General features: G+C 44.1%; 1 protein-coding gene across 2 annotated transcripts in view; it reads right to left on the bottom strand.

The window, feature by feature from the left end:
* Window positions 1–24915, bottom strand: part of SLC25A21 (solute carrier family 25 member 21) — a 382587-nt gene extending 357672 nt beyond the window's left edge. The window contains exon 1 of one of the 2 annotated variants that reach the window (XM_006117703.4): window positions 23947–24915. Coding sequence is in view for 1 of the 2 variants with exons in the window: in XM_006117702.4 (XP_006117764.2) it covers window positions 23947–24010 (64 nt within the window). In the remaining variant the exon portion in view is untranslated. The remainder of the gene's footprint in view (window positions 1–23946) is intronic. The other variant, XM_006117702.4, reaches the window with a different exon arrangement.
* Window positions 24916–27868: the final 2953 nt, after the last annotated feature.

Raw genomic sequence — 27868 nt, 5'->3', positions numbered from 1 at the left:
CTTCCAATGTCCATGATCTCCACACTAGCCACAGGAACGCGGCCGTCTACAGCCACATGGCTGACAGCCTGGCCACCAGAGGACACATGCGGACCCGGGAGCAGGTCCGCTGCAAGATCAAAGACCTGCGGCAGTCCTACTCCAGGGCCTCCCAGCCAGGGGCCGACCCGGAGGCCTGCCCCCACTTTGAGGCCCTGGACCGCATCCTGGGGGCTCATGCCGTCCATGCCCCCCATGTGGTGATTGACCCCGGGGCAGAGGGACCCATCCTGGACACAGAGGAGGAGGATGCCAAGAGCCAGGAGCCTGCAGGGAGCCTGACCCAGACCCAGGACCCCCGAGGCACCCCACAGAGCACATTGGCTGTGTTGTCCGAGGCTGGGGAAGGCTCCACATGTGAGTGCCATCATGCTCCCCTTATGTGTATGGAAGGCGTGGGGGGAGAGGGAGCCCAGGGACTGTGAACCTGGGCCTTGCCCAGCATGGAGCAGCAGCTGGGTATCATGCAGGAGCCCTGGACCGTTCCCCACATGCCGACCCACCTTGCAGAGAGGGGCTGGGTTTCAGCCACCGTGTCCCCAGGGAGAACTGACCACTGCTCTTGTTTCACCACAGCCGCAGCACCTAGGACTGCAGGGTGCACCACCCCATCTGCAACAGCCACTCGCACCCGGGCCAGCAGGCACACCAGGAACCTGAAGTAATACCAGCAGCAGCATCTGTGGCTACTGGAGCACCAGATCCACATCCAAGAGCACTGGGTCCAGGAGGACCTGCAGCTGTGGCAGCGGAGCTTGGAGATGCTGGAGGAGCAGAGCTGTGCCCTCAGAGGTCACCTCCAGACCCTGGTGGACAGGTTCCTGCCTCCTCCTGCTCCAGCCCCTGCGGCCGCCCCAGCTCTTGCTCCTCCTCCCACCCCTGCTCCCCCTCCCGCTTCCTCCGCACCCCCTGTCCCTTCTGCCCCACCCTCCACACCCACTCCCCTTCGACACCCCCACAACCGCAGTGCTGTGAGACGGGAGAGCCAGCAGGACCCCCAACCTTGAGCTTTCCCTTCCCTTCCTCCCCTTCCACCCCCTTCCAGCTCCCTCCTCCCAGGTTTCCCCCTCTCACCCCAGTTATGTAAAATAAAAAAAAAGAGAATTTTGTTGGCACAGGGAGATGGCCACACGCTTCTGGAGGGGGATGGCGGGCCTCATGCGAGTGTCCCATCACTGCAGAGCAGGGGCGAGCCACTCACAGAGCTCCAGAAAGGTGTCCTTCATCCTGAAGTTCTGGGTTCACTGTCTGTCTCCTCAGCGGCTCCAGGACGATGCAGATGCGGCGGGGCACCCTGGCATCCGGGAGCTGCTGCCGCTCCTCCACAACCCCCAGGGAGGCCAGGGGGAGAGGCAGGGGGCTGATGTGCACTAGGTGGTGCAAGGCAGCCTCCACCCGTTGCTGGCAGGCTTGCAGCAGCAAGTCCAAAAACTGGAGAAGCATGCCCAGGGTGAGCTCTGGCTCCATGTTGCCAACTGCAGCGGCGTCCCCAATGGGAAGCACCGACACAGGCTGGTGGAGAGAAAAATGCTTTGCTGTCCCTCTGCAAGGTAGGCAAGCAAGCGGAAAAGCTGAGAACCAGCTGTCCGGGGGGGGGGAGTGGGGTCCCTTTAAGCACGAGCCTCAGATAGCCTCAAACAGCCCCACAGCAACTATTGACCTGATGCCCTGCTGGAACCAGTTTCAGCTGCCCTTAAATGTGACCCAGCGTCCAGTCAGTGTGGACGCGCTAGTTCGAATTAGCAAAACGCTAATTTGAATTAGTTTTTAAATCTAGATGCGCTAATTCGAATTAGCTTAGTTCGAATTAACTAATTCAAATTGAGTTAGTTTAAATTAGTGCTGTAGTGTATACATACCCATAGACCAGGCATGTCCAAAGTCCGGCCCGCGGGCCAATTGCGGCCCGTGTTCCGGTTTAATACGGCCCCACGGGTAATTTGGCAATATCTATCTTTTATGGCCCCCAACGAATCCATATGTATTGAGATGAATACGTTGTAAAATCTCAGTTAATGTCAGTTGGTCTAAATCAGTTATAAATATATTTGGACACAACATGTATACTTGGTGTTATGTTCCTGTTCATATTTTTTGAACTTAAAAGTTGGCAGACAACCTTTATTACCAATAATATGTAATGTACTTTACAATGTTCCTGACATATATTTCAGCGTCCTGGATTTTTTTTTCATCTGGCCTTCAGATATGAAAGGCAGAGTGATTTAACACCTGTTTAGATTTGTCATCATGTGACGAAATGAAAAGTATGCCGTTTGCAATAAACTTTGTATAAAATAGTTAATTTGCATTTAATTTTAATGGTTCAAAGAATGTCAGGCAAAATGGTCGGCCCTCACGCATGTTCACTTCATCAAATCTGGCCCTCTTTGAAAAAAGTTTGGACACCCCTGCCATAGACACAAAAGAACAGTAAATATTTTAAGTTGAAATGTTCTGGCAACACAATGTACTGTCAGAATGCTAAACATTTCTGTCTGAATTATTTAAAAGAAATGATGACAGGGTTAAAATAGTTGAATCAAAATTATTCTTGAAAGAATTTGAATGTAATGCTCTTGACAAATGCCAGATTAACAGATCAGATGATTGGGGTTAACAGATCAAGTTCAACACAGGCTACTCAAACCTCTTCAGACTCTCAGCTGCCCTGGAGGAACTGGGGTCAGTGAGGAAGAAGAGGAATTTTCAGTCTCAGTGTGCTTTTATTACTTGGCTTCTCTGTGGAGATTAGTGCTGGCTGTGATGATGGCTTTTGTGGTACAGATGCTTACGCATTGTGAAGCAACATAAGACCACCAATATATTCCACATTGTTAGGAACTAGATAGCAAATGATTTTTAAATATTTTCCGTTTCCCACCCCATTACATAAATTAATGAGCCAACCTGTACTTTGCTGCTGTCTGTGTTAAGCTTCATTGAAGTTCAGAATCTGGTGAAGTACTCCCTACCACTGAGACCGTTATATGGGGTTACCTGACTGGAAAGGGATTGCTGACCTTTGGCATTTTCTTTTGCTCTAATTTATGCTTGTATAAAATTAAAGAATTAGCTTCAAACACTAGGTCAAGTGCTGTTTTGTTCTATTTCTGAACAAGGATCATCTTTAGATTTTAAAAAGCCAGCATAATTCTAAATCTGAAATTTCAGCAGGAGGCCCTGGGCTGGGATAAGGAGTTGGAGTACATGAGGGGGAAGAGCTCTGGGGTAGGGCCAGGAATATGAGATTTGTCATTTCCTATATTGGATAATCCATAAAAAATAAAAGCAGAAATGCCCCAATAAATGCTATGCCGACGCCACGCTAATACGGCAGTAAACATGAAATCAACATCAACTGAAATGGCAGAGATACCTAGAATGCTTTAAAATATTTAAAAACAATAAATAATATGAAATTTACATCTTACTTGTCGTATGAAATAGTTTGTAGTTAATTAATTGATGACATTTATAAAAATAAGTTATAAACATGGACACCAGATGTGAAGTTGAATTTTATTCCTATAGACTAGCAATCATATAGACTTTCAAAAAAGAAAGTAAATCAATAGTTCAAACACGCAAATATGGTAATAGTCAGTTTCATTGAGAAAAATTGATCTTCTACTCATCTTCAAAGCCCTCAAATTACTAAAATCAACTGAATTTAAAGGTAATAGAGTATTGAAACGCCACGTCGTATAGTCGTACGCTCACGTGCACTCAACCAGCAATACAAAAAGGCAGGAAATATGACACGCCAGCATACCATAGACTTGCAATCGAATAGACTATATTTAACGATGCCTTTGTATCTTTGATGATGGATATCATAAAATATATGTACAATGGGCAAAGTCGGGGTGCACATTATATATACGAGTACAGATTTATTCATATGATAAAATTCAAAAGTCAGGGTGCGCATTATACATCGGTGCACATTATATTAGAGATTTTGCGGTAACCAGAAGAGAAAACTTAAGAATAAGGCAGAACACAACAAGAGTTTTCAAAGGCTAATTTTATTTATGTTTTTCTTATCCTTTCTGTCCTTTGCTGTTGAGCCCAGTCAGGAAACAGGCCACCACTACCTCCCAGCCATGACCTGTCAGGCAGAAGCATCTCCATTCTGCTCCCCACTCCAGCTGGCAGAGAAAGCAGCAGAAAGAAGTGCATATGGGGGAGAAGAAGGGGAGAATTAGAGAGAAGGACAGAGCTCCCTTCACCACCCAAAGTTACATGTGACCAACATCAAGTGAGCAATGTAATACATTGTCTACATTGTATAACCTGGGCTAGCAACTGAGGTTGGTTATTCATCACTTGATACTTCCCACTGCACCATTCCACATTTGGGCTAATGTGGAGGGAAACCACAGAAGTTGTGATGGTGTGTGTAGGAGGATCTGAGTAAGTATCTCGTTCACAGACATGGGCTCCCTACATTCAGCTAGGATGCCTACCACATAATGAATTTGGGGAGAGGTGTAGAAGTAAGCCATGGGTATTCACCTGGGCCTGTGCTTGGGAGAGAAATGGGAATTTCTTCCTCCTTTCTCAGCCACTATTGAGATATCAGTCTAGAACTTTCAAATTTAGGGATCTAAACATAGACATTTAAATCTATTTATATAAAACCTCCCTATTTTCAGAAATGTCAGGCACCTGCAACTTATATGGATTTCAATAAGGGTTTTAGGTGAAAAAAAATCAAGCCTCAAACTTAAATACTTAAATATAGCTTTAGGGGCTTAACTTTAAATCCCAAATTTGAAAGTTTTGACTTAGTCAGTTCATCTTATATTACAAGTTTAAATACTGAAATATTTACAAAAGCAATTAGCAAATAAATAAATAGTATATTTTCAAATTATACAAATATTTCCAAATAGTTCCAAACAAGTAAACAAAATCCAATCCAATAAACAAAAATGATTTGTTATTTTGTCTGAATTTAGTTTCCTAATCTAATAATCTGTAGACAAAGTATAGACAAAGCAAGCCTGTAAACACTAGCCATCTGTGCTGAAGAAAATTTTGCAAAGTGGAGAAATACATTTACATAAACTTTTTTCTATAAATGTAGCCATACAAATTTGTAGAATGTTAAAGAGTAGTCAAATACTATAGTGAGGTGAGGTTCAGTAAGTTTTATTTATGTTCCCAAATTATTCTTATGGCAACTTTATGCAAGTCTACTATGTCCAGTATTGGACTGAGTTCTTCCAGATATAATCCTTCTGCCAGATGTTGTCACCAACAAAGGAAGCCAGGTTCAATTTCCTAGGAGTTCCTCCTAAAAACTTAACACAAATTTGAACACCCACCCAGTGACCTGGAAAACTATAATAGCATAGTCACATTTGATAAAAAATGCTTCTCTATGTGCAGTACTATGTCCAAATTTTTAAAACATAGAGAACTTACTTGAGGAGAAATAAAGAAGGAGAAATAAAGAAGGAAAAGAGAAAACAGAATGCACTTGGGAAAGCCAATTACTAATAAATTAGGATTATCTATTAGGTAAAACTCCTCTCCCCCCCATCAGCTTACCAATAGTAGACCCAAACTCAATGCATGGACCTCCTCTTGCAGTTGTGAGCGGCTTATGTGTTCTAGGCATTTCCTACCAATACCACTTGAGGTCCCCACTCAATCTGTCATTCAGGGTTCTTGTAGTCCATCTCCTGCCCCTATGGGAGTGCTACCTGGGCTGCTCCAGGAGCCTCAGAAGCTGACCCAACTGAAGTAATTTCAGCTTTGATTTCTGGATAGAGGCCCATCTTGTAGGCTACTGCTCTCCATAGTTTCAGTCCAAGCCACTCAGGACCACATCTGTGTTGTCTGCTATCTCACAGCCAGCTGAGCCCACTGCCTTGTTATTTCAAAGCTACCTCAGCTCTGCCTGCTGCTGTAAATGCCTTGCAGGAGTTTGAAACTGCTGCTATGCTGGCTCTTTATAAAAGGAGTCCTTACAGCATCATTACCAGCAGCAGTTCACTCCCAGAAGACAGTGCAAAGCCTTTTCCTTTCCCTTCTTTGGCATTGTTACCCAAACTATGCCAGACTGTTGTTTTGACCAGGGTGAACCCTCGCACCAGATACATTTGGAATGGTTCTCTTGCGCTATCATTTCTCAACAGGAACAAGAGCATCTGATTACTCCCAAACTCATATCTGCTCCAAAAGTCGAAATGCAAATGGTCCTGTCAGTCACCAACAAGTGCTGGCATGGGGAAATGACTAAATGAGTCATTTGCAGAGCAGGGAACTGAACTTGATGACCTCTTGAAGCCCATTCTAGGGATGTTAATGGTTAACCAGTTAACTGGTAAGCTTACTAGTTACAGTTAACTGGTGGGGGCTGGAGCAGCACTCCACCCATGGTTAGGGTTGCCAGATGGTTTAACAAAAGTACCCAACCTTATCCCCCCCCCCCAAAAAAAATCTGTTGAGAAAAAAAAAGGGGGGAGCTATTGAGAAAAAAAAAAGAGACTCTGACAGCAGTTATTAAGCAAAAACAAAATTAAAAATCAGTATGGCCCCTTTAAGAAAAGGCTTTTTTGCCGGTGGCCATTTTGTTTTTCTGTTCCAACAAGACGAGCCCTGCAGAACCAGGTAAGTGGGGAGAGGTCTGGGGGGGCCTGGCAGGAGGTCCGGGGGCTGGGCCCAGTTGCTGAGTGTGTTGTTGGGGTTGCCAGGTTCCTGGCAGGAAAAAAAAAAAAATCAGAAAATACCGAATATTTTAGGTGTCCAGTATTTTCTGAATTTTTTTTTAATCGTACAAGAGGCAAAAAAACCAACTATCCAGGTCAATACCAGACACCTGGCAACCCTACTTGTGGTGAGCAGGAGGTTGTTCCAGTCCTGTGGGCCCCACCCCAGGTGTAGGGTCCTTCAGACCTGCTGTGGTGGGTGACAGGGTCTGCTCAAACTCAGCTGGGCTGAAGCTTCCCCCCCCCCCATCCCATTTTATCAGTTAAGTGGCTAAGCATAACTTTAATTGGTTAACTAATTCAACAGGATTTTACATCTCTGGTCCCTTCCCATTCTAGTATTCTATGGTTCTATGGGTCTCCTTCTCCTATGGAGTCTCTGTCCCTGTCTCAAACAACTCTGGGCTGCACTTTCCACTATTCACCAATTGGTGCCAAGAGTGACTTCCCTGATATCCAGAGTTTCAGGCTACAGGCCTTATATGGATATTAAAAACAAACTACAATACCATAACAATGAAATGTTTTTTTCTTGTTTCCTAGTAGGATGCACAGCTCTTATAGTTGAGAAGTGTGTGACATTGTGGTTCAAAAGCTCACCACACCCTCTTAAAATAATCTTATTTTCAAAGGACAGTAAATTTTATGAGTTGGAAAGTAATCTAGTCAGACTCTGAAGTAAATTGCCAAATGCAGTTCCATAAGAAGTACAAAGCCACAGAGGAAGTCAAGCCTGGGCAACCGGTCAAAGCTCTTTACAGGGAAATTAAGCATTACAGTATTTAAGAAGTCCCAAATTTGTGGAAACAATGCAGAGCATCTAAAGGATATATCTTTTGTTCAGTTTCACTGTACACAGAGCCCGCTTAGTAAGTTTTTCCTTTCCAATTTAAAAGCAAAATAAAACAACCTTGAAAGTTCCTAGCTCTGGAAGAGCTTAAGTTTATAGTCTTCAAAGTGAATTTCATATGATCACGGATGTGTCTGACCCTTAAATTGGAAGAAGGTGGTTCTTAGTGTAAAGACATTAATAGTTTACATTACAGAGGCAGAAAGGTGCTTTAGCGGAACAGCAATTTCCAGTGAAACGGGAATATGCAGAGTAAATGAAATAACTGGATTATGTCACACAATCAGAAGGGATGGTAAGAAATTTCAAGTTATACTGAGGTGGCCTTATTTGCTTCTGTGACGGGGGGACTCACCCCCGCACTCTCGGCCCCCGGAGCCGAGGCCCCGCACCCCGCGCGGACGATCAGCTGGCGCCGGGAGTCCAGCGCGGCGCGGCGGCAGAGGGGCCGGAGGAAACCGGCGCACCCGACGCGCACGCGCAGGGCGGCTGGGGCGATAGCCAGCCGGCGCTAGGACCCCGGGGCGGCAGAGCGGCCGACGGAGGGGCGGACCGGACGCCGAGCGGGGGATTCAAAAGGGGGAGGACTGGAGAGAACAGGAGGGTTCCCGCTCTCAGCCTCCTCCACAGGGCCTGTTGGAGACTCGGCAGGAGGCGGCACGGTGCACGGAGCCCAGATCCCAACACCCAAGGCGGGCGGCCGGACCAGGGAGCAGTGGGACGGGACGGCGCGGGCCCACGCCGGCAGCAGGCGCCGGGCAGATGGTCGGAGGCCGGGAGAATGGTGATCCTAGAGACGGCAGGAGCAGCGAGCTCGGTGTGAGCTGACCAAAAGGAGAGGACCATGGAAGCGGTGAGATAGAGGCCGGGAGCAGGGGCAGACCAGGACCCAGCGGGGCCTGGGCTTGTGAACTGGGGGCACCCCCGGAACCCTGAACAATGGACCCGGTTACAGATTCAAAGAAGGGAATTTAATGTAGAATGTTTTTATTTTAATTACATTGCTTTTGAAATATAGCTTCACGCCATGGATAATATAGTCAATTGTAAATTATTTTGTCCCTCCATTGCAGCAGCAGACAGAGAAATTTACATGTTCAGAGTAGGGAGGGAAATGGAAGCTGAGAAAATGGAAACAGGGAGAAAAAGGGACAGAAGCATCTGTATTTATTAGTGCATACTCCCGTCCAGAATTTGGATCAGAATCCAGGAATAATAGAATCTCAACATTCCTCTGCTGTCCAGCTGTGAAACCCACTAGCAGAGTATGGATCTCTTTCCCCTACAGTGGTTGGTCTGTTATTGCAGCTAAGTTTCCCCATTATCTGGGTAGGTATGGAGTTGTTCCAACCATGATAATGAGCTAAGAAGAGGGGAGCAGGGGGAGGATGAACAGGAAGAGGGAGGAAAAGAAAATCAGTAATTTTCAATCTCTTTTTTAAAAAATTCAACATTTTAGAAAAAGCAGAGGGGTAGACTCAGAACAGAGTAACCCATAGCCTCAGATCAGAACGTTCATAGTTATGAGAGCACTCACCTGAAAGGATTTGAACAAGAGTCTTACACACATCTTTCTCCCCATCTGGGAGCAGTGGGAAATTGAACCTTGATCTCTCCCAGCCAAAGAGAGTGTTTTAACCACTAAGCTAAAAATTAAGGGAGCTCAGGTTAATACTCTCCTGACAGATCTTGAAAGGGACATGATCTGCTAAACAGCCTATGAGAATTTCTATTGGATTAGCCCCTCTAGGGCTATGTCTACACTACCAGGTTATTTTGAAATAATAACTCCTCAAATAACTATTTTGAAATAAGCTTATGCCTCTTCACAAGCAGAAGTTATTATTTAGAAATAATAAGTCCCTTATTTATAAATAACAGGCTTGGTAGTGTGGATACTCTGCTTGTTATTTTGAAATAAGGGGAGTTAGACATGTATTATGTGAGATATACACTCCCCTGCCTAACTCCCCCTAGTCTGTTGAGTGAATTTAGGCACCCACATTTAGTCACTGTTATTTAGTCAATGTGGGTGCATCTAAAGAGCATCCTTACCTCAAAATACCTTGTTTTGACATTATAAAGCCTATTTCAAAACATCCCTGGAGGTTTGGCAACCCTAAGCACAATAGAAAAGTACACACAAAAGTTAATGATCTTTGTTCATTGTGGGGTTTTAATGGTATGCAGTAAAGATGATACAGGGCTAAATAATCAATGAATGACTAGAATAAGACCATGTCTATACTAGGAGATTATTTCACATATACTAAATTCGACTTCTGAACTCCCAATTTTATAAATTCAGAGTTGAATGTCCTCACTACAGGGAAGAATCAAACGTAGTCCAAAGCAGGCTCCATTAATGAGGATGTGCTACCTCAGGAAGCACTCTGGGGAGCTGTGGGAAGCCACCCAGAGGCCAATTAGTTTGAATTAATGGCTCCAGAGCATCCACTAACTTTATTTTGGATTTACAAGTTTGGAGTTAGCATTATTCCTGATGAAAAGCAGGAGTACAGAATTAGAATTCCACAGCACCTTATTCTGGGATAACAGGCTTGGTAGGGTATATCTACACTACAGAAAAGACCCAAGCTGCTGCTGTCAATCTTCCAGTGTTTGAATTAGCAGGTGTACTTAAGACAGCTAATTGGAACTGAGAGGGGCACTCCGGTCAATGCCAGTAGTCCTGCTTTCATGAGGAGTAAGGGAAGTCAAAGGGAAAGTGTTCTTCCTTTAACTTCCTGCAATGTGGACAGCGCCAAAAGTCAAATTAAGGTACTTCGACTTCAGCTACACAATTAACATAGTTGAAGTTGCATGTCCTAATTCGACCTTATCCTGTAGTGTAGACATACCTGTAGTGTAGATGCACCACTTACAAATTCGAACGTGGGGGCATTATTTCAGACTAAGGTTCTAGTGTAGACCAGGAACAAAAGAATTAATGACTAGGTAGCCATTTAGTCAGCATGGTCCAGCCTGTGCACCAAAGTGTTCTGTGGAAGGACGAGACTGTGAAGATGTAATTAAAGACTGTATCATAATACATATGTTCAAGAGGGTAGAATTAAAGAGAGAACATCTTCAATTCGGCATTTGCTAACTTCTGAATGCTTGACTTGACACCACAATTTTAGTGCAGTGTTCTAGGTTGGGGTTCCCTCTCTCTCTCTCTCTCTCTCTCCCCCAGTAATAAATAGTTTTCACAACCCCTGAAAAAAAGTTGAGTGGGGAAAAAAACAATTTCATCCATTAACATCAACAACTTTTGATAAACTACAGCAAAACAATGAGCAGTCTAATGTAAAAAGTCATAGCAAATTATCAATATTTTTCTATACTGTTACATTCAGAAATGATCTAAATCTGACAGCATCTGGATGTTACTATTTAGAGACTGATTCTCCAAATTTGGTTGTCAATGTTATCTAATTTCTCTGTATTGAAGGTTATTCACCATGGTAACAATAATTCTTAAAGTGACATGTAAATTATTTTTATTGTATATTTTTGAAAGCTTGGCTGTTACTTAAAGTTATGAATGTTTTTCTGAAGACTTTGGAAGATAATTAAAAAGTATGTTTCAGCAGAATTATTTTAACTTTGTCATTTTACTTCTGATATATTTCCATAAAAATAAAACAGTAAATTTTGTGTAGCGTTTGTGTGCTCCTGATATTTATTCCTCACCTGAAATTATATTTGTATAGTTATATCTTCTAGTTTCTAGAAAATAGATGTCAGCAAAAATTATGGAACTAATTCAGAGGAGACTCTAAATTGGTATTATTTATACCTTTTTTAAAATCAAGATGTGCACCTTAAACTATCTTATATTTACTAATATGAGATTCAAATTTACACATTCTTTGGATCTGGCTCTATGCTTTTTGTGAGAAAAGCAGGAACAGATGAATCCTTAGGACACTATGAATCCTGATTTCCATGCAAAGTTATAAATAAGAAATTAGGGTAAATCTTAGTAAACTTTTATACAAACAGAATGTTTGCCAATGTTTTTCAGCAAGCATCAGCATCTAAAGACACAATTCTTGATTCCCACAGGACAAGCTTGAGCAAAACCTCTTTGCTCACAGGAACTATAGTAGGTACACAAGTGGATCCATGCAGTCTGGAGGAACCTACTGGCCATATTTGATACACCTATATTTCATACACCTGGAGCCACAGAAACATGATGTATATAGGGTGAAACTTCCATCTGCTCTGGATGTTTGATTTTTTGTCCTTTGTGCAACAGCTTTTATGCTGGTTTAAACCTTAATATGCCTTTAAGTGAAAGAAGGATTTAGGCCCAACAATTGTAAACATGACTAATGTTTTAGGGTAATCTTTTATTTTAGCTTCAAGAGAAAAAAACAGAATGGTTTTATTATTCCAGTAAAATATTAATGACATTTTACAGTTAGTAGTGACAGGGAAAGCTATATAGCTATCACTACAGGACTTTAGTTACAACTACAAATGGCTGAATACCATTTATTGAATAACTTCTGGTTATCTAACAAAACACATTAAAGGTAAAGTATTGCCTAATGCAAGCAGTTTGTCACTTCAATCTTTTGAAGATTACTATTTTATCTGTCAATTATACACATCCATACATTTCAAAAGGTCAATTTTGATAAGTATTTCAACAAAAAGTAATTAAGATTTTATTATGGGCCACTGAACTGCCTCCCATGTAGATCATGCTAACCTACCATTATCTCGATGGTAGCCAGACAGATATTGTTCAAGGAGAGCAAATGATAAAATATTTGTTCCCATTAAAATTTACAAAGCAGTCTTCAAGTGATATTATACTTTAAATCCTGTTTCAAGCTTTTACTAGTTTTTTAGGGAAAGTATAAATGACATGGTAAATTTGCATTTAAATTCATGGAACTTTAAAAATCTGTTTCCCATTTGGCCCTTCAGCCAGAAACAATATTTTCATTTGTAAACAAGTTGTTTCATAATCAGACCTTCTGTAGTATATAGATGTCTGTGTGGGTGGGTGGAGGTGAGGGGTAGGGGGAGAGGGGAATACCACCTCCCTTTTAAATATAGTAGTATCTTTCCAATATAAAATTATTGATCGCTTTTTGCATCCCAACACACTAAACATATAAGGAAAGATTTGAAGCTAAATTTATTCTGCTGTACAAATACATTACTTTTAAACATGAGGTAATCTAAACATCTGTCTCCAATATATCCCTAGGGATTTAAATCAAACGTCTGCTAAACATGTACAATCATTCTGAAAATAAATAACAGAACAAATTTAGTCTTGATTATGATTATCGTGCATTTTAAAGAGGAAACATTTATTCTAATAAGAAAAATCTGAACTAATTTAAACATATTGATGTTATGGTAAAATCGTTTCATACCCTAAAGACAGTTCTTTCCATTTACTCTGATCTTTAGCAATATTCAATGTTTAATATTTGGGAAAAACAGACTTTTTGCCTGCCTCCTCACAAATACCACTGTTTTCTTCTCCTTTATAGATATATTGTGAAAAACTACTCAAAGAGACAATTTAATGTTTCTCAAATTTATCACAAATACTCCATACTGGCCCAGCTACCCACTTTCCACTGAATTTTCCTTCCCTTTGGGCAACTGCTACTGCATGAAGGAAATATATATCTCCTTTGTCAACACTATGAAGAGCTCTAATAAATTATTTTTATTAGGAATTACTGAGAAATGAAGATATGAAATTTAAGTATGTATGCTAAACTGCTAGTTATCCTGCTCCATTTTCTTCCTATGAAAGAAATATGAAGATGCAGGTGCAGTTTGGTGTGGGAGAGAGATGAGAATGTACGTTATCCTAACTATTCACAAACAAAATATTGTGCAGGTTGTCTCAATGAAGCACCATCTTATATCCCCATTTACATCCCAACTTAGAGAAATTATCATTTTAAAAACAGGTACGAGTTGAAGTTGCCATTTGTTCTTCGCTCACTAGCAGCCCTGCTCCTGCCCATGAGCAAGGATAAGGGGGAGGGGATGATCACCTCTTCAGCATATTCCCCAATCCCACAAAGCTCCCATCACCCAATTGGGGGATGGAGTGGGGAAGAGGAATTAGAACAATGAAAAGTAGCTAGGTTCCTCTAGTAATCCTTTTAAAACCCATCTCTGTACAAATTAACACCCTGCCACGGCTACTTTAACTTGCACTATTTCCCTCCCCTGTCTTTGTGTCACCTCTTTGGTTGGGGATTGTATCAAATGGCAGATGTAATCAGGGTACCTAGCATAGCTTTTAGAGGACCTTGTAGTACCCAAAGCATGCTATCAGAGACTAAATTATACCAACACTAACTCATATCTACCCAGTTGAAGTTTTGTGTATTTTACATATTCTCATTTCCACATGTAATAAATTAGTAATTAGCACTATTAACAAAATTATATATATTTATGTATACACACATTAATAAAATACACATTCTGTTTTTCACATTTTTGTGTCAGTATTTGTCAGATTTCATAGTGAAGTAGTACCTTATGTACCAGACACTTGGGAAAAGTTTCAGTAAGCAGTAGGATGGGTATTTCACAAGGGCTCCATGAGACAGTTATTTCCTTTATAGTACAATAGAGGATTTACCTGGCATGGTTTGGGTCCTTAAATGAAATAACTTTTGTTTTTCTTAATTTAAATTCATTGTTCTGGGGCGGGGCTGGAGACATGGGATTCAATATGCAGGCTGCCCCATGGAGTGAGGACAACCCCAGCCCTCTGTCACCACAGCAGCCTGGGGCCAGGTGAGAAGCACTTGTCCATTGCTGATGCCATTGCAGATGGCACTGCCGGGGAAGGGGTGCATGTCTCCCAACTGGGGGACAAACAGACACTCAAACTCTTTCAAGTATATAGTAAATTGGAGTCCCTTTTTCTACTCCTTCCCCTTGCTGCTTCAACAGGGTTATTTCTGTCCTGGATGCCAACTCTGGCCTCTTGATGCCCCCCTGTGGTCATTGTACTATATAACTGGCCCTGCTAGTAGATCCCCTCCCTTTCTGTTTTATGAGAAACAATTTCATTCTAGGCACATCCCATTGTTCTGGCATAACTAAACCTTCCCTTGCTTTAAATTATGATAAGAGGAAGCTATATGTCAAATCGATGGTCCTATTTCTTAGTGTTTAGAAGTTCTTGAACTCATAGATGGAAAGACAGACACACAAACACTCTCAAATATATTGTAGATCGGTGTTTTCACTAGCTCCAAAATGGTATTCCAAGCTTTGCCTGTAGATTAGTAGCGGCTATGAAAATATAATAAAGGCCACTAATGTATTACCAACCCAACCCAAGCATTATTGAGACACCAACACACCAGGATCAAAGTGACTTAATTATGAGATTTAATAAGTTTAGGGTACATACTTTCAAGCTTTTGTTCACAACCATGAGGATTAGAAATTTATTTTAAAAAAGAAAAAAGCTAAGATTCATACATAATAATGAATCTAGAAGTTGAGGAAAACACCAAATATCTTGAAACTTGAGACAAAAAAAACCCCCACCAAATCTGGCAACACTGTCACTATGCCCGATAATGTGGTAGTAGAACCAGAACAAGTACAATAATCATTAGGAGTAAATCAAAGCTAAAAGCAGAACAGAACACTGAGAGCCAGGACTGGTGGCTGTAAACAAACTTTATTGGACAGTGGGAAAGTTGGCCACAGCCATGATATATGGGCATCCAGCTAACTAAAATCATGCTCGACCATGCATGTTTCCGGACTAGAGTAGGGATGCTAACTACCATTTATTTGTGTAAACATGTAAAAGCCAGATCCCCCAAACTGCTTGGGGAGGCAGCAGAGGTGGGGGCAGGCAGTTCTGCAGGAGCTGGCATACAAAGGGAGCCAGCTTACAAACCGCTCCTCATGGGCACCGACTCCTAGCTGATACAGAGGCAGCAAGGAGGGTGGCTTGCATGTAGTCATTATGATCAATCAATAAGCCCAGGCTTATTGGTTAATTGTGTAACTGACTACTCACTAACATCCCTACAGGAGAGGTTCAACCTATACTATGTTATGTGATCTTTACTCGGGATTTGCATAAAAAAAGAAAAAAAATTGATGTCACTTTTATCTTCAACTTTGGGTGGGAAAACATACTGCCATTTCTTAGACTTCAGAATTCCTAATAAAACAGAATGTTTAACTTTATTAAATTATGTATATATACACACACAGATTATATAGTGTGTGTGTGTTTTCAGGCCCTATTGATTATATATATGAACTTTTCCTTCATCTGTCTTTACATTAATTTTTCAAACATTTTTCTTCTAGATTGACATATTGAAATTTTCTCTCTCATCTGGAAGGGCTAAGTATATAACCTAATTTTTGTTCCTTCTATAACTAAGTATGTTTGTTTTAACACCATATGGCAGTTTTATACTGCCATCTTGTGGAGAACACAGAAAATGAATGATAAAAATAAAGTTTGTTTTAAAATATACATTAACCCTTTAACGTCAAGATTTTTTTTTTTTTTTGCTAAATACCCAACCTTATTGTCTATGTTTTCTAAAAGAACAATTAACTTAAATATAATTAGAGACCTTATTTATGAAGAAACCCCAACCCACCTGGGAGAATCATAGTACTTTCTCTGATGTTTTAACATGGATGTTGGATTACAGATATAAATTTTTAGGGACATAGGCTCCCTTCTGTCCTCATGAAGGAGCCTGAACCCACAGATCCTGGCCAAGGAGATGCCCCAAGAAGTATGTGCATCATTAGCTGACTTTGTTGCTTTGTGCTCAACTAGTTACTCTGTTTTCCCTGGGACACCTTTTCCCCGTCAAGGTGTGATTAGTCATTTCTGGCTTCAGTTTGTTGTATTCTTCCTTCCTCTGTCCCCTGCACCTCTTCAGAGCCATGTGAGGAAACAGCACAAGGCAATACAGGCAGTCCCCGGGTTACGTACAAGATAGGGACTGTAGGTTTGTTCTTAAGTTGAATCTGTATGTAAGTCGGAACTGGCGTCCAGATTCAGCCGCTGCTGAAACTGATCAGTTTCAACAGCGGCTGATTCTGGACGCCAGTTCCGACTTACATACAGATTCAACTTAAGAACCCCAGGCATCCCCAAGTCAGCTGCTGCTGAAACTGATCAGCGGCTGATTCCAGGAAGCCCGGGGTAGGGGCTAAAGGGCACATAGAGGGTGTCATCCCTGTCACATGACTGATAATTCTATCTATTTTCTGTATGGGTTTTATGAAAAACAATCCCATTCCAGGCACATCCCATTTTTCCTGGAACAACCAAACCCTTATCTTGCTTTAAGTTATGATAGGAGGAAGTTGTATATCAAATTTGGTGATCCTAGTTCTTACCATTTAGGAGGAAGCTTCAGAAGGTAGCCGAGTTAGTCTGTACAGAAAAAAACAACAAATGGTCTGGTGGCACTTTATAAACATGTAGATGGCATCATGAGCCTTCATGGGCACAGCCCGCTTCTTCAGATGACTGGAGATTTGAGTTTAGGATGTGCCGACCCAAAATAAATAGGAGAGAAAAGGAGGGAGGGAAGGAAAAAAAGAAGGGAGGTGGGAGACAGGGAGCAGAGGGTATAGAAAATCAGAGAAGTAGAGGGAATCAATAAGTATCTGAAGATTGGGTAGTTAAAATGAAACAGATAAGAATCAAACTCAATTGATAGTATCCTTCCTGACATAGGAATCTACACAAAGAGCTGTGGCATGGTTACTGGAAAGAATTCGTTTCAGACTGGGGAGTTGTCTGTAAGCGAGAATAGGCTTTTCTCCCAAGGCCTCTGAGAGTGAAGGATCATTTTCCAAGATGGGTTGTAGATCGTATATAATGTGCTGGAGGAGTCAGAAGCATCCAGGAATCCAGCCCTGCAACCAAACGTGATGTCAACTCTGCCCACATATCTACACTGACGAATTCATTACTGGAGCCAACAACATAAGCTACCAAATCAAAAGGTCATTTGACTGCACATCCATTAATTTGATCTATGCCATCAAATGCCAGCAATGCCCCACTGCTACATATATTGGACAAACTGGACAGTCTCTGTGGGAAAGAATCAATGGACACAAATCAGATACACGTAAAGGGAACATACAGAAACCTGTTGGGGAACACTTTAATCTTCCTAATCACTGTTTAAAAGATCTTCAAGTAGTTGTCTTGTCACAAACCAATTCTACTAGCCAGATACACAGAGAAGCATTGGAATTAGAGTTCATCTGCAAATTCAATTCTTATGCTAATGGACTCAATCGTGATGAAGGATGGTTGGGATGCTACCAACCTAACATTCAATGAAGGTGCAAACAGCTCTTTGTGTAGATGCCTATGTCAGGAAGGATACAGTAAAACTCCAATTGTCTGGCATCCAGTGGTCCGGCACTCTTGATAGTCTGGCACGAACTGGAACCCGGAAGTGCTCCAGCCAATTGGAGCGCCTGTGAGCCCCACGCACACTCACGGTCCGGGAAAGGAAAGGGGAAGGGGATTATACCCCTGTGACGGGTCTTCCGGGACCCACACTGTGGCCAGCCGGGGGGCAGGAGCAGCAGGGAATGGCGCAGCAAGGGGCGAACCCTCCACCGTTTTGCAGGGAGGTGGGGGAAAGCCTCGCGCAGCCATCTGCTACAAGCCAGCTGGAGCTGCAAGCAGCGGTGGAGGAGAGGAGGTGAGGCAAGAAGTGGTGCTGTGGAACCAACCCGGCAAGCACCCCAGCTGCTCTGCCCCGCTGCTTCCCCAAGTCCGCCGCTCGTCAGTTTCAGCAGTGGCGGACTTGGGGAAGTGGTGGGGCAGAGCAGTTGGGGTGCTGTCGTGTTGGTCCCACAGCGCTGCTTAGGTGAGAGGTGACACTGCGGGACAAACCCAGCGGCACCTCAGCTGCTCTGCCCCGCCACTTCCTCAGGGCCGCTGCTGCTGCTTGCAGCCCCAGCTGGACTGTCACCGGTGGCTGAGCGGGGCTTCCCCCGCCTCCCTGCAAAACAGCGGAGGGTTCGCCCCTCGCTGCGCCATTCCCCGCCAACCCCCTTCCCTCGGCAGACCTATCACAGCCCCCCCACCGGAGTACCTCCTGATACTCTGGCATATCTGATAATCCTGCACCCCCTGGGTCCCAAAGGTGCCGGATTATGAGAAGTCTACTGTACTATCAATTGACTTTGATTCTTATCTGCTTCGTTGTAACTACTCATTCTTCAGATACTTACTGATTCCCTCTGCCTTCCTGATTTTCTATACTCTCTACAGTCAGACAGACAAACTCTCTTAAATATACAGTAGATTGGACTATTCAAATAATTATCTCCAGTCAGCAACCCTTATATGCATGATGGATGTACTGATGATAGCCCCACAGATGAAGGTGCATTAGGATTTTCTTTTAATGAAATCCTTGTAATTTTCTAGTTATGTTCTATTTAATATTAAAGAAAACTCATCTGTTTCCCTGTTAAATCCAGACATAATATTTCATGCCATGATTCACTGTTTAGCTATTACAGTATGGGGGGGAGGGGAGGAGGAGTACTTCAAGTCACTGTATTTAAAAAAAAAAAAAATCTACCAATTCATGTAATGATCCAACTACAGCCATCCAATTTAAACTCCTGCTCATTATTATAACCGACAGTTTTAGGCAATGACCTAAAATTATACATTTTTTAATTCTTTCATTTCATTAACCCCCTGTCAGCAATTAGCCAGGCTGCTCTCCCTTCCTCTCTACTGGCCATCCTCAACAAGCATTGCAGTCCCCTTATTCCACTAATAAGCCTATACACCAGATTTTTTCCTAAATGTAAACTGTTTCCACTCTTCATCTGCTCTAGTAACAAATGCCAAGTCCTGATTTCCCTTCGTTGTAAAACCTGCACACAATCCCTCAGCTTTTAACAATAATTCCTAGTCTCTCTCCTGTTTTTACTCCACGCACTACATACAAAAGTCACACCTTCCATTTCAGATAGACTTCCCTCACAGTATAGACCTGCACCCACATGTGCCCATCTAACCAAAGTGCTCCAGTGCCTACTTGCCAAACCCTCCTGTTTTCCTTCTCATTACTTGGCTCCTTCCCAGGATATGAATTCTTGGACAACATAATCCAATCATATGGTATGACAGAACAAAGCTGGCTTTTTAAAAGGGGATCAAGTTCCAGCTCAGTCTTATTCCAAGTTTACCCAGAACACAGATGTTGTGAGGAACAGTTATTCTCACTGTACTTGGGAACCAAATGCTTAATATCAAAGCAATCTAGGAAGAGAAATAGCATCTTTCATACATAGAGAGAAGGACTTATTGCAGTGCTATGCAAAATACAGCCAGGGGGCTGGATCCAGCCTGCAGATGCAACAGGGAGCCCCAGACAGATTTCCTGCTTGCCTCGTGCCCCTCCCTGATATCCCCACATACCGCTCAGAAAAGCGGCAGTGGCGAACCTGGGGGCGAGGAGAGTGGTGCTTTGTACCCTGCTCCTGCCCCCAACCCAATCTCATTGGCATGAATCACCATGCCCCCTTCCCTGAGGATCTTGTTCACCAATGCACCTGGCCTCTGCAGCCTCTTCAGGGGCAGAGCAGGCAGGGAAGCTGCCTGAGAAACATGCTGGGCTGCTAGCCGGGAGTCACTCAAGTAAGTCTTCTGGCCAGAGACTGCTTATGGCACCCCAGCCTCTCTCCCCTAACCCACTGCCACCCTACACAGCCCAAACCCTCTGTCCCCCTCCTGAACCCATATCCCTCCCAAAACTTGCATCCCAGTATCCTGATCCAGGTTACAACCACCTCTATCACCCAAACTCCCTCCCAGACCCCAAACCTTCTCCTGCCCTCCAATCCCTTATCCCAAGCTCCCTTCTGCACCCAACCTCCATCCCAGACTGAGTACTTCCTCCATTAATATCATGGAAGAGTATAAACAAAAAACAGGACTATGAAGCACTTTAAAGACTAACAAGATGGTTTATTAGGTGATGAGCTTTCATGGGCCACCTAATAAACCATCTTGTTAGTCTTTAAAGTGCTGCATAGTCTGGTCTTTTGTTTCAGCTACACCAGACTAACACGGCTGCATCTCTCTCACTATGGAAGAGTGTGGCCCTTCACCACTTCCCAAAATCTTGGAGTGACCTTCCCATCAAAAATTATTGTCCACCCCTGACTTCTTGTGATACTTACTCTCTTACTAGAGAATAGGCAGAAGAAGAAAGTGTTCCTGTGGACAACAACCAGGAAAGCTAAAGTGATCTGAAATGGGCAAAGAACTCTGGAAATGAGGGAAGCATTTGGTGGCTCTGAGGAATCTTAGGGAAAGGTATCTTGAACTAGTCATTAAAGGAGCTTTTGCTGTTTGTTGTTTGTTGTTATCTAACATGCCTATTTTTCACAATGCAAATATTTGCAATAAAAAATAGTAAGTACTGTACACATCATATTCTACGTGGTAATTGAAATAAAATTATTTCAAAACATAGAAAACATCAGAAATATTTAAATAAATGTTTATATTATTAAAATATGATTAATTATACAATCACAATTACTTTTTTAAAATCATACAATTAATTATTAATTTTTAAATTGCTTGACAAAGCTACAAAATAAAGCATGAAGAAAAGAAAAATCTCTTAGATTCGGGTAATGATCTGTGAGGCAAAATCTGCTATACCAAACTAATTGATGTTTGTTGTGTGTATGTGGTTTTATTTTATACTGTTTGCTTTATTTATTTGTCATGTTTATTCTGGAATTTGAAATTAAACACGTTTACATTCTATACTGTAGCAGGGCCTAATAGACTTATAGTACCTCAATCATATACTTAAAATACTTAAAACTGAGTCATAGGAAATACTGTCTACAAGTTTAGGTCTAGTAAAATATTTTACACAAACTTTATTTAAATCATATAAGTATTTTAATTATCTAGCTAAAAAATAATATTTTCTTTAGATGTGAGCACACACTAAACCAGTGGTTCTCAACCAGTGGTACGAGTACCTTTAGGGGTACTTGAGAGAAGTCTGGGGGGTACATCAACACAACTGAAATTTGGAGAAAACTGATTTTTTTTAAGTTTTACAGAGCTTTATTATTTTTGTACTTTTTACATCCAAAAATTTCATCACCCGCCTAGCTATGATGATTAAGTTGTTTAAACAAATATGATGCAATGGTAGAAAAATTTGTGTGTGTCTGAAAACTGTAGGTACTGGGGGTACTTATAATTTTTTAAGGGGTACCTTATAAAAAAAGGGGTACCTTATAAAAAACACTGCACTAAACTATTTGCTGTCTAAACACTTAAAATATTCTGCTACATAAAAATCACAAACTACAAATACTGTCATTGTTGAAAATGAATTAAATGCAAAAACTGAATATAATAAACTTGTGATTTTAAAGTTTATAGTTTTAATAACCTCATGAATTAGTGATAGCTACACTTTTAAAACAATGTAATTGATTATTATGTTTATTTTGTTACTTTAATAATATATTGATTTCAGAAAAATGTAAGATTTTATTTTAGTTTCTTCTTGGAGATGAAACAGTATATCTCATTGTAAAGATACAAGATATTCAAAGTACAAAGAGCAGTGTAGTGTGCTTCCATTTGAAACACAGCAGCTACAGTTTCAACACTCTGCCATTTTTACTATTAATGTAGCAGTACATCAAGTACTATTAACAATGTGACATAATATTGTAGATCAGCAGTTTTCAACCACCGGTCTCTGGCCCCCTATGAGGCTTTGAACAGGTTTCAGGGAACCTGCCAAAATAAACCAGAGATCAGGGGCTTGGTGGGGGTCAGGGCAGAAAGCCAAATCCCAAATCCCACTGCCTGGGGATGAAGCCAAAGCCAGAGCAACCTAGCTTCATGGGGCTCTCTGTGGCATGAGGCCCTGAGCAGTTGTGCTACCTAATGCCAGCCCTGGCTTTTAAACAGCTATTTTTCAGAAGATATGGCACAGGTGAGTCATGGAATTTTTATAGCATGAGGAGGGGTAGGGCTCAGAAAGAAAAAGGTTGAGAATCTCAGTCTAGATCAGCATCTAATTTATCTCTGTCTGTCTCTGTCTCTCTCTCTCTCTCTCTCTCTATATATATATATATTTATAAAAATGCAGGAGATGACAGAAGTTCCTGCCAGGTGACAGAATGACATCATCACACTGAACAGTATCATCATGGTCTCTGGCAGATAGGAGAGTGCAGCCCCACAGTAACATCATAATATCAAACAAAATGTTATATAAAATAAGTTTCTGAAGTTAAATACTGCTTTCTGCATGGCATGACCACTACAATAAAGATTTAGAGAGGATCACAGTATACAAATATGGAAAAGGTATCAAATTAAGTCTATGCTTCTGCCAGGAAAGGATACAGCAGTCACTTCTAAGAAGAGACTACAGTGGACCATTAGCACCATTATAGACAAACAGTTCTAAATCTTTACAACCTTATAAAATATTCAATCTACACGACATGTGATCTTAGTCCAAAGTACAGCAGAGTCCCCATATCCTGTGTGCCAGAAATTGGGACTGGAGAACAGGGGCCGGATCACTCCAATTGCCCTGTGTTGTTCATTCCCTCAGAAGCAGCAGTAGTCACTGGGGGAAGCTGAGATAGTGAACTGGAAGGACCATTGATCTGATAGACGCAGGGTGGTGCTATTTCAATTTGTCACCATTATTACTGTTGTATCACTAAGAACGGTAGCTTTGGGGGCCTCAGAGAGAACGCTATCGTGTTTTATCAGCAACCTACAGACCCTTGCTGTAGACTGTAACAGTCCCTGAGAGTAGAACTACACAGGGTAAGGTCTACACCAGTCTGTTAAGTTTGTAAAATCAAATGAGGGGACACCCAGTAGGTGCTGGATTAGGAGCCCTGGATCCCAACGCCAAGGAGGCTGGTCTGAAGTGCCGAGACGGGAACTGTTGAAGCAGGGAACGAAAGAGCAGGCTGTCACCTCGTCTCCTTTAGGTAGTGCACACGCACAGAGAGTGGGAGGAGCAGCCAACAAAAAGCCAGGACGGGAGACGAGACTGCACATTTAACTAGATCAAGGCTTTCGTACCCAGAACGCATGGGGTGGGTGGGTCGCAATGTGGCTTTTCACGTGCCCAGGGCCAGCGTGGCAGAGCACCCCCGGGCCGGCTGAGCCCCCGCCTAGCCAAAGTCTGGAAATGCGGGCGAGCTGAATCCCAGCATCCTCTAGTCGGGAGTGAGCGTGGAGCAAAATGTCTGACTTACCCGCTGAGCCGCCGGCCGCGATCTGGTGAGACGCCTCCTGCAAAAAGCCGCCCATCCTGGACATCGTCCCCTGCGCTGAGAACGCGACAGAGCGGCCGGGGCCGAAGTCTCCGGCGGCTGCCGCAGCTTGGGGGCAGAGGCAGCGGCAGCCCGGGTGCGGGGAAAGAGGCCGAGGCGGTGGGGGTGTGGGAGTGTCGGAGACCAGCCCCTGGCAGCGGGTGGCAGAGGGAAGCGCAAGGGCCCCTCGGCTCTGGGACTGGGCTCGGCGGGAGGAGGAAGAGGCAGAGGGCGTGAGAGCGAAGGCGCCCAGCTGCACGTGCAAGGACCTGCCTGTTGCGTGCGCTCCCTTCACTGTCAGCAACCTTTATACCGGGGGAGGGGCAGGCAGGCTATGGGCCTAGAGCCGCTGTGCTGCCCCAAAGGGCAGGTCGCCTCTTGCTTTGCCCGAGAGGAAGCAAGTTGGGAGGGTGGAAAGGGAGAACCTCTGAGGCAAGAGGCATAGGCAGGAGCCCCAAGAGTGGTAGTAGGAGCATCCTAGTAGTGAGTGGGAGAAAGAACAGAAGGTGCCTAGGCTGCATTCAACCCCTCAAACCTCATCAACTCAGCCAGTACCCCTGCTCTTCCTCCCTATTCCCTGGCCCACCACCACTATGCCCACAACCCCCTTACTGGCCTCAGCAGTACCCTCAGATCCCTGACTCCCTGGCTGCCCCCAGTCTACTAGCACAACACTCTGCTCTCCTAGACCCTCATCTGGCTACCCCATCTCCTTTCTCCTCCAGCTGACTCCTAGAGTTGCCAGTTTTGGTTGGCCATATTTCTGGAGGTTTTGTCACACCACTAATCTTTAATGAAAGATTTATTTTAAATTCCTGGAGACTCCAGGACAATCCTGGAGGTTGGGCAACTCTATTATAACCCTCCCTCCAGCAGTTCCAACATTCTTATTACGCTTCTATAGCTAGCCAATTAGCCCGTCATAAGACGGGATTTTCAAGTCTTCTCTCCTGAGCACTCTTCCTCTCTCTCTCTTCTACTGCCTACCCCCCTCTCTCTTAGCTCTCCTCCGCCTCCTGCCTCTCTCTCCGTCTCTCTCTTTCTCTTCTACCCCTCCTGCCTCTCACTCTCCCTTTCTCTTCTCCTCCTCCTGCCTCTCTCTCCCCTCTGTCTTTCCCCTTCCCCTTCCCTCCCACCATGGCTCTTGGCTGAGTGCTGCCTGTTCAGCTGGGCTGCTGCGGGCGGGGGGGGGGGGGGGCGGTGACGTACATGGCCAGGAGGTGGGGCCATGTACGTCACCGCCCTTCCTTCCCCTCCCACCGCAGGGGAGCCCAAACGGCCCTTTGCGCAGCTGGCTCCCCCGGAGGCCCGGCTGAGGGGCGCACCACCACTCAGCTGAGTGCCACAGTGGGAGGGGAAGGGGGGCGGTGACATACACGGCCCCACCCCCTGGCCGTGTACGTCACTGCTCCGCCCCCTTCCTCTCCCTCCATGGTGGCTAGGCTGAGTGTTGCATGCCAGCCAGGCCGCCGCAGGGGAGGAGGGGCGGGGCGGTGACGTACATGGCCAGGGGGCAGGGCTGTCTATGTCACCAATCCTCTCTCCCCTCTCCCATGGCGGCCTGGCTGAGGGGCGCACCACTCAGCACCACGGTGGGAGGAGGAAGGGGGGGCGGTGATGTACATGGCCCCGCCCCCTGGCTATGTACATTACCGCCCTGCTCCCCTTCCTGTCCCACCAGGCCCACCTGAGCGGCGCTCAGCTGGGCCCCGGCAGGGGAGCAAGCTGCGGCAAGCAGCCCTTTGGGGTCCAGCTGCGGCCAGTGATTGCACCCCCACCAGGTCTGCTTCCCAACCCCCTCCTCCCATCCAGCCCCACGGCCCCCGATTCCCCCCCAGCTCTGCTTCCCACCCCCTCTTCCTGCTGGCCGGCCCCACAGCCCCCTGGACACCCCCCCGCCAGCACTGCTTCCCTCCCCCTTCCTCCGGCCCCCCATCCTCCTCTACAGCCCCCAATTCCCCCCCCAAGCTCTGCTTCCCACCCCACTTCTGGCCAACTCCGCCCCCTGTGTGGTGTTCCGCCCCCCCTTCCTTCACTCTCCCCCCCCTCCGTGGCACGCTGCGCCTCTCCCAGCTGAGAGGCGCCAGGTAGGGAGGGGAAGGGGGCGGGGCTGGCCAGAAACGGGGTGGGAAGCAGAGATGGGGGTGATTGGGGGCTGTGGGGCTGGAGGGGAGGATGGGGGGGCCGGAGAAGGGGGGAGGGAAGCAGCGGTGGCGGGAGGGTGTCCAGGGGGCCCTGCGGCCGCTTGCCGCCATGGAGTGCGGGGATGGGGGGGTGGGGCGCTGATGTACATGGCCAGGTGGCGTGGCCGTGAACGTCAGCGTTACAGACGCACAAACATTGGGCTACTATATATATGATTCTGTTACCGTACCCACATCCCATAGCTCCCTTCTCATGGGCTCTCCCTTCAGGCATCACCGGAACAAAGCCACAAGCTAACCCAAAAGCCAGACAACACCCATTTCCTCCCCGGATGACCCATGAGCCAATTTCATAAATTCCTATGAATCATCAGAGGGAAGAGGCAGTAGTTTTAGTTTTCTGGAGTTGTCTGTCTAGCCTTCCATCTCCTGCCTTCAGCTAGGTGATTCCAAACCTCTTGTTTTCTGTCCTCTCAGGAATCAGGTCTGGCAGAACTTGCATCTTGTACTTGTTTTAGATATACAGGTTGTATCTTTAGTTAATTATAAATGAAAGTCAGTCACTTCACCATACAAGAGTCTGCGAAATTCAAACTGTGTATATCCAGTCAATTTCTTCAAAAAACAGAACAATACCTAAATGTATGATTATCCTTGCAGACAATATTCTCTTTTGCCACATGGCAATTGAACTGACTATCCACCATGATAGGCTGCAACCCTCTGTCCTTTTTTGGAATCAGAAGTACATAGTCATATACTTGAAGATTTTCTTTTCCAGGAGGGACTTGATATCCTGACATTTCTTACTGAGCCTGTTGATCTCAAAGGCACTCTTGAACAGAGCTGTGAGGGTGAATTTAATGAAAATTCTCTTAACTAAATTCCCTTAGTAGGATGAGGGACCATTAATCCAATGTGACAAAGGACCATCTGAGATAAAAAAGCTTCCTACTTTTCTTCCCTGAGGAACACCCTGCAAATTGGATACTAACTGCCTACTTATTCTTTGCCCTTTAAATAGCTAGAAGTTTTTATTTCTTTGAATTATAGGATTTAGGAGGGGGCCCTTTTGGTTTATCTGAACACGAGTATCCTGAATCCAGTGGTCTAAGTTGGCTGGCGGCCTCTGGTGAAAGGACTAGCTGACAGGGAATGAAGGATGGCTTTTGCCTCCTTCACTTTGAAGCTTTTAACTTCTCCTTAAAAAAGATGCTTTCCATCTTAACAATAGGAATCTTAGCTTCTGCTAAGCCTCTTGAGGACAGCAAATATGTGCAGCCATGTGGGTCTGCATGCTCTTGCATCCTGTTCACCAAAGACAATCTGAAACTTAGTACCAAGTCATCTCCAAGCCAAACCAGATCATATTTTTAAATTCTGCCTGCTATTTCTGGGTAAATTCAGTGAATTTTTTAGCAGCTTTCCACATTCTGAACTGATACTTAACCTGGTATGACTCAATAGATTGGTGTCAGAAATGGTTGGTACTAATACAGTATTTCATTTAGCTCCTGGGGCATCTGGACTTTAAGGCCTTACAAACCAACTTCTTGTCATAATTATGAGACACACTAATAAAAGGGCTAGAGCACCTTCAGGTGCTTGCTTAGAGACCTGCCAGGCCAATGACTTATGGGGTACAATTTTGGGTGAAGCCAATGGGAGTTTTGCCAACAATTTCAGTAAATCTAGGCTTTCAAAGCATTTAGGTCCTGCCA

Source organism: Pelodiscus sinensis, chromosome 4 (assembly GCF_049634645.1).
Source record: "Pelodiscus sinensis isolate JC-2024 chromosome 4, ASM4963464v1, whole genome shotgun sequence".
Taxonomy (NCBI): Eukaryota; Metazoa; Chordata; order Testudines; family Trionychidae; genus Pelodiscus; species Pelodiscus sinensis.
This window is presented reverse-complemented; position numbering and strand designations above follow the sequence as displayed.